We start from the raw sequence: 7,999 nt of genomic DNA on the forward strand, positions 1-7,999 counted from the left end.
ATCAAGCATTGGAGCTCTTGCCAAGCTCGCATCATTAAATCTATCTACAGTTCAATTTTGTTGATGGACCTATTCCACCGTCCATAAGTAATTGTACTAAACTAACCTCTCTCGGTCTATCACACATTTTTTTTTCCAAATCCATTGGAAGCATAGGAAATTTGATGAGTTTATGATACTTAGATCTTTTCAACAATTAAATAAATGGTTTCTTCCCTTCGACCATTTTGAAATTAGCCTCTCTGACAATGCCAGAACTTGGATCCAATCAGCTTAACGGCATGTTACCACCACAATTTTGATCTCTTATAAATCTATCACATCTGGATCTTTCCAACAATCAGATCACAAGTTTCATTGTTACCACCAGCTTCTTCTTGGGAGCCATGCTCGGACTTGACGATGACGGAGTCGATGAAGACGAAGGCAGAGATGAGCTTGAAGCAGATCGAACCACTGGTGCCCCCATACCAGGCGTGCCAGATGTCGTGTTCTAGATTCACGAACAGCGGGAGTTGGGAACCCCCCTTTGTAGATTCGGTGATTAACATAAAATTAACAGATATAAAGCGGTGACGTATGGAGAACTATGAAAACTTCCTTCCTTTATTTTTAGGTAAAGATAAAGATAAAGATGTGGGGTATAGCCAACTTACGGATAGATAATGATCAAATAGACTACGGGTACTTTTTATTCTTGCTAATGACATTTAGGTCATCTCTGCTTGTACGTAGTTTGTTGTTAAGATTCTATGCATTGTCGGCCATCTTCACGCCGAACATGAGGTCGGCGTAGGGAAGAAAGTGGCACACGGGCGAGCCGCCGGGGTGGGTTCCCAGGATCTTGAAGGCTGGGTGAGCTGGGATCCAATTAGAGGTGTCGAAGTGGCACACCGCCGCCATGTCCACGGTAGGGAGGCCGCTGCCGCCGCGGATGGAGACGACGTACGCCTCCTCGGACGAGCCCTCCATCATGTGGCACTCGTACACAGCGTACGGGTAAGCCCTGCTGTGGCATGCCACGTAGCCGCCGCCTCCTCCGCCTAGTGGCTTGATAGCCTGCACAGTGTACGTGCGGCGCGGCAGGCCGGAGTTGGGAAGTGCGGACGCCGCCGCGACCAAGGGCCGGCTCGTGGCCAGCATACGCGTGGCGCTCAGCACGACCCCCTCCAGCGACGTGGCGCACGCCTTCCGTTAGCCGGCGAGAGGCGCCTCGCGGCAGGCGCTCAGTGTCTCGCCTACCCGGGCCGCCTCTTGGGAGCCCGGCGTGATGCCGAACCTATAGAGGGCATCCGCGAGGTTGCCGAAGGGAATCCTCTCGGCAGCTTTGCGCGGGAGGAACGGCGCCGGGTCGAACGCCGGCAGGGCAACCGTCATGGTGCGCCCCACACGCATGTCGGACTCGCGGAAGAAGAGGCCTTCCACAGACGACGCCTGTTGGGCAGGACTATTGCATATGATCCTGTAGGAGTAGCCGAGGCACGCGTTGGGCAGGATCATGGCGGCAGAATGGTGCTGCTGGAGCGGCGAGTGATCGGTGCCCTTCTGCACGAGGTGGGCGATGGACTCGGGCATCGGCGAGTCCGGGAGGGCCGCCTCCCAGAACAGTGCCGCCGGAGTGCCTCCAGGGGTATGGGTGTGGCCATGCACCGTCGCGGCCACAACCATCAGAATAAGTAGCAGGACGGCTGAAGAAGCCATGGCTTGCTTTTCTTTCTTACTTGAAACTGAGCTTAGCTTGGAGTGGTAGATGGGTGAGCTACCCAATAGGTGCACTATAAATAGCGTTCGACCTGCATGTTCGACCCTACCCAACGACTACGTGGCTCCACACACGCGGCGCATGCAAAGGGCAACTCGATGCAGACATCGTTGAATTTCCGGGTGCAAGCAACTTGTAATCAAATTCAGTGAACATAGACTAGAGTCATCGTGAAGCCAAACAACTTGATCTCGCTCTCGACAACAAACAAAAAAGAGAGCTTGATCAGGGTTCACCCTTCACTCCGGCTGTTTTCGGCAAGTTGACGAGCACCACGTGGAGTGAGCCAGAAAGGAGTCATCGTGAGCAAGTTGACGAGCACGGGTTTTTGGTGGCCGCGGTTTGGGGGAGGTCCGGTGCATTCACTAGCTAGCTATTATCGGCACGTGTGTGTTGTTTGTAGCTATAGCCTACTACCTCCGTCGTGGTTTATTGATTCCTTTTTTATCATGTATTTAACTAATAAAATATTAATGCATGTCATCAAAAATAATATCACTGGATTCATATTTTTTCTGAGGGTCATTGGATTCATATTTAAATATAGTTGCAATGGTATAATTTTTTATGACATGCATTGACAATTTATTAGTTAAAATCCACAGTCAAAATTTGATATTAAATATAAAGGGGGCCAATAAATCAAGACGAAAGTATATAGTACATGCATGCATGCAGGATTAATGAACCACTTACAATAACCAAAACAACGGCGAATTCAAGAATCCTCGGAGAAGGAAAGCACCGCAAAAAAAGCAGCTCAAAAAGAAAAGAAAGAAAAAGGACCCATCAGCAACCCAAACTCTACCATCAAACGTGAACACCATTGGATCCATCGTCAGGATCTTCAAGGTGACGCCCCAAGGAGGAAAACGATGTTGAGGGTACCGCCATCACCCGATCTGGCACAGCCATATCTTAGGTTTTCACCCGTAGATCTCACGCGATTGGATAGGAAGGGCAAGCGGCTCCACAATGATACCTCCAAGGAGGATGACGATATCCGTGGATGCCGTTACCGCCGGCAACGACAAGGTCAATGCATGATTTTCATCCAGAGCCGAGCCTTCCACCAACAATCCCAAGATCCGAGACCACCAGCGCCACGTAGCATCACAACCCCAAGCAGACACTAGCAACAATGAATTTGTCGAAGTCCGCATGGAGGAACTCGGCGAGCACACGCCAACCTGGCTGGTCCGCACCGCCGCTCGCAAGCCCTGGGCGAGCCAAGCCAGATCTGGCCATTCTCTACCTCCGTGCGCAGACCAGGCGATCCTCCGCACCGCAGCGCACAAGAAAGGCCGGGGGAGAGCCGGACATAGCCGGTACGCACCGCCACACGCAGAACTGGGCGGGTTCCAAACCAAATAGCGCCGTCCGCACCGCCGCGCCCAAGAGCAAGAGTGTTCGTGTTGGATCTGGTCTGCGCGAGCCTCGTGAAGCACCGGGCAAACTAGACGGCGCCACCACTCGAGGGACCTTGGCGTGTACGCGCTTGAACGAGAATGACCACCAGCAACCCCGACTCCACTGCTACTGCCTCCACACGCCAAAATGCAGTTGACCCAAGCGTGAAACGCAGCCATCTGACGAGCTGGCCCGCGGCGCCAAACCATTCCCGCCATGAGCGGGCTAATGACCAGATCTGCCGGCCGACCCCGCTCCTATGGCGCCAGAGACCTCCTCGTGCAAACGGCGCGCGCGCCGGCACCACCCACCTCACCCTCAAGCCACAAGCCGGCAGAGGTCAGATCTGCCCCGACCGACCGCAGCAACCCCGCACCTATGGGGCCCGCGAACTCCTTGCGCCGGCGCCGCGCGCAGGCTGCCACTCGCCGCCATGGTGCGCCGGGTAGCGCTAGCCCACGCCCAGACACACGCTGCAGCGCCCCTTGCCTTCGCTTAGCGCAGCAGCCCCACACATCTCACCTTACATGTAGGGGAAGAGAAAACCCGCCGCCGACGCCGCACGGGCTTTGCTTGGGGGCGTTCACCGGCGGCGGCGAGGAGAGGAAGCCTAGAGGTGCGGCGGCGCCCGGCGGCTAGGGTTAGCACCTGGGTTGCTCGCGAGGAGCGACACGGGGCTCTTTGCGTCTTACTTTAAGAGTTGATTCTTCTGATCAATGAATTGGCAGTCCTCCTGCCAACATTAAAAAATGGTGGCGGATTCTAAAGGAATATCTAACAGTAACCCATAAAAAACCTCCTGCATCCATCTGCGGATGGGGGGGCCAGTCAGCGGACATGAATGCGGGAGGCAGTCATCCAACCATAGCCGCATATATTTTCACAACAACTCAAACTAACTGGACGAAATTCGATCAAACACGGCCGGATTACATATAAACATGATCGGGTTTTATATAAACATGAGGGATTTCATTACATTTACATTAACTAAACAAAGCACGTCCGGCTAGGTATAATTAATCTAAATAGTCGTCGGCGCCCGTTCCCCGTGTCCGGCCATGAACCAACAGAACTGAAGCTTTCACCGTCTCCAGCTCCGCCTCGGCGCTATCCAGCTCTATCTCCGTGACCTCCTTCTCCAGAGGCCCAGGAAGTGAAGTTGTCCTGCTCCACATCACCGCCAAGCAACTAATCGGCCGAAGGTGGTGAGCCCACCAAGCTTGGTGTCGACGAGAGGGGAGGAACAGTGGCCATCCTGCGACACAAGCGGCGGCAACCTACCATGCACTACTCTCCTCGCTGTCGGCGGTGCCCGCGAACGTGCCGGCTTCTTCTTGGTCGTGCCACCGGGGCGCGGCCTCCTCGTCGACGGTGTCGCCGAACAGCACCTCACTCGCCTCATCGTCACACTTGTTGCCGACGGCCGTCACCCACTGCAGGAACTGCCAGCCAGCGAGGCGGACCTCGCGGGCGGAGCGGTAGTACTCGAGGAGCGCCTCCTGCTCCGCCAGGTCCGCATCTGACGTGACCGACCTGCCGAGGGCTACCAGCTCCTCCGCATGCAGATATGCTCCTAGAGGAGGTTGTGGTTGTGGTTGGCATCGGCCTACGCCTCCTGGAACTGCTCATCCCGCTCCTTCGGCACCATGTCCATATAATGGGCATGGGCCACGCCAATGGTCATGGTGCAATACACCAGCAAGGCTGCAACGAAGGAAGAGGAGGGTGGCGCTGGCACGTCGGAGGAGGCGTCCTCCATTTTGCACGTCCTCCGGCTGCCTGTCAGCCTGCTAGTTGGTAGCAATGGCGGCCATGCCCTTCTTCTGCTCCGACGTAAGCCCGCCCCAGAGAGCTTTGGTCGCGGAGGGATCCATCGCTGGAGTGATGTGGAGAGGGATGACTGTGGCTATATGGCTAGGGCAGTGGTTTATATAGCACCGGTGAGCGCCAGAGGGACGGATGGGTGGCACAAGAGGAGACGCCTCGGCTACCGTGTGCCATCAATGTGGGCGGCAGACGGACGGGCGGCCGTCGTGTCGTTTGAACGAGCGGTGGTCGCCTGCACCAGGAAGCGACGCGGTCGGCGCTCTCTCAGCCGACACACCGCTTCAATGCTAGCGCCAGTGAGCGGACTGAAAACGTGCGGGAGGGGAAGGGTTTTTTGGTTGTCCAGGACGGTCAGAAACGGGCTTGGGATTGGTCCGGACTCCCATAAACCTCCCCCACTTTTGTCTCTGGTTTGCAGGAAAAATCGCGTCCGGACCGCGTCGTGGACCGATACAGGCTCGCGTCGGATGGCTTCCACGGTCCGGACAACGCTTTCCGAACCGTTGCGGGAGGTTTGTGCGTCAACGTTGGAGGTGCCCTAACGGTTATTCTATTCCACTTCTAGATAGAGGAAAAAATTAAAGCAAAATTAATGAAACAAAACATAGTTTGAAAATTAGACTTTTTTATAGGACTCAATTTCAGTTTCAAAAAAGAGGACATTTGAAACTTTTAACAGGCAACAAGTGACTCAAACTGTGTGTAAAAATAAGCATTTTTTTCAAAATACTAGAACTAGATAATGAAGTTTTTATAACCTCGAGAAAAAGGATAAAAATGTATAAAGTTGCTAGCCAACTTGGCTCGAGGAGGCTTTCCCGATTTCGTTTCATTTTAGCCGTTGAATGGTGGCCAAACCAGTCTCAAAACTCTTTTGGGACGTTGGGTCTGTTTTTACCTCTCTGTAGTTTCAAAACCCAATGACTGGTGGGCTCGCGCTTGTTGCCGATTGGCTGGGTGAGCTGTTCTGGGATGCGCATAGGCCCTATCCTGATGCGCCGCGTGCGCGGAGCACGATTCTCAGCGAGGAGGCGTTGATGCTCTTGTTGCTATTCCCTCGTTTGGTCCTTGTGTGTAATCGCTGCATGTGCGAAAGTACCTTTCTACACCTGAGCTCATATGCTCCTGGTGTGAACAGTACATTAAATAAAATATAAAAATATTTCAAAAAAATTTAAAATTTTTTTATAGCATACTCTAAGAAGTGTTTGTTGTGCATGCAAATTTCATCATGAAATCACATTCGGAAGTCGTGGAAAAAAACAAAATCAGAGCTCCAAAATGTGTTTGAAAGTAACATTTACAGAGTATTAATTTTGTTTTTTTACCATGCCTTCCACCAATGTCATTTCGTGATGAAATTTTGCATGCACAACAAACATTTCTTAAAGCATGCCACAAATTGTTTTCAGAATTTTTTGAAACGTTTTTCTATTTTATTTATTTTACCGTTCATGGCAGGAGCATATGAGCTCAGGTGTAGAAACTCCACGTCCATGCATGTGGCCCTATTTTCGTTCTAGCCCCATCTGATGATCTTTTGTTCGTCCTTGTACACTGTGTGACGGTTGAATAAAGCTTTGCAAGATTGTCTCAAAAAATTAAATATAGGTATATTTATTATTTTATTACCCCAAGTATGCTTATTTTAAGAGTAAAGTGCACTATAGGTCCTTGAACTATTTAAAGGGTGTCACATAGGTCCTCAAACTATGAAAATCATCATTCAGGTCCTAAAAGTACAGTGAGTGCGTCATGCTAGGCGAAATATAGATCATCAGACTACTTCAGTGTTGGAACTGATTTTGGACCTGGATGACACGCTTATTGCACTTTGAGGACCTGAATGATGGTTATCATAGTTCGAGGACCTTGGTGACACCCCTGAAATAGTTCAGAGACCTACAATGCACTTCCTTCTTATTTTAATTGAAAAATGTAACCGTTCATGTGTTTTGGGCCGGGCTGAGCCCGGCCTTGGGATTTTTGCTGCGGGCTTTGACAAGCCCAGCCCGGTGAATGATCAGGTTTAGGTGGGATAGGGGGACGGTCCCGACTCCCGGCCGTGTAGACGGGAGCTCTCAATGCGAACGTACGCTCTCGGGTGAGCGAGACATAGGGAACTCTCGCGTGAAGAAGGTAAGCGCAAGATGGGCCAGCGCGCCCGAGAGCTAATACCTCGTTTTTCTTTTAGCTTTTTTTACTTATGTTTATACTTCCAAATATGATAATAAATAGACCACAAAAAACTTTACATAACATATTTAAGAAAATGTTAACCAAGCGTTCGAAAAAATGTTTAAAATGTTAACCAAGCATTTGAAAAAAAATGTTAAATATGTTAACCAAGCGTTTGAAAAAAATGTTAAATATGTTAACCAAGCGTATAAAAAAATGTATCTCATGTATTCAAAATATATACAATGTGTGTGAAAAAAGATGATCAGGTATTTAAAAAATGGTAATCAAGCATTTGAGAAAATATTGATCATGTATTCAAAAATTATTAATCTTCTATTTCAAAAAATTAATCAAGCATTTGAAAACTGTTAAATCTGTATAGAAAAATATTAACCATGTATTAAAAATTGTTAATCTTGTACCTGGAAAATGTTAGTCAAGCATTCGAAAAAATGTCAAACTTATATTTGAAAGATTTTAAACATGTATTACATATATACCCAAAATGTATAATGTGTAGGAAAAATAGTTGTAAAAATATAATTTTTCAAATAATGTTAATCATGTATTTTAAAATGCTAAACATCTACATAAAAATATTTCTGATGTATACAAGAATTTGAACGTGTACCAAAAAATTTAACACATGTTGAACAAAAAAGAAACTGGTAAAAATCAACAAAAACACAAAGAGAAAAAAGAAACCCAATAAGAACCAAAAATAAACACAGAAAACAAAACGAAAGAAATGAAAAAACAAAGACACCAAAGAAACCAAGAAACCCGAGAAAGAAACGAAAAAAGCTGATGAAAACC

General features: G+C 49.2%; 1 protein-coding gene across 1 annotated transcript; it reads right to left on the minus strand.

The window, feature by feature from the left end:
* Positions 1-588: 588 nt before the first annotated feature.
* LOC119361692 (protein RAFTIN 1B-like) lies at positions 589-1,710 on the minus strand. The gene has a single exon (XM_037626827.1). The coding sequence runs from the start codon at positions 1,141-1,143 to the stop codon at positions 751-753; it is 393 nt and encodes a 130-aa protein (XP_037482724.1). The 5' UTR covers positions 1,144-1,710; the 3' UTR covers positions 589-750.
* Positions 1,711-7,999: the final 6,289 nt, after the last annotated feature.

This window comes from Triticum dicoccoides, chromosome 1A, assembly GCF_002162155.2.
Source record: "Triticum dicoccoides isolate Atlit2015 ecotype Zavitan chromosome 1A, WEW_v2.0, whole genome shotgun sequence".
In the NCBI taxonomy this organism is placed as follows: Eukaryota; Viridiplantae; Streptophyta; class Magnoliopsida; order Poales; family Poaceae; genus Triticum; species Triticum dicoccoides.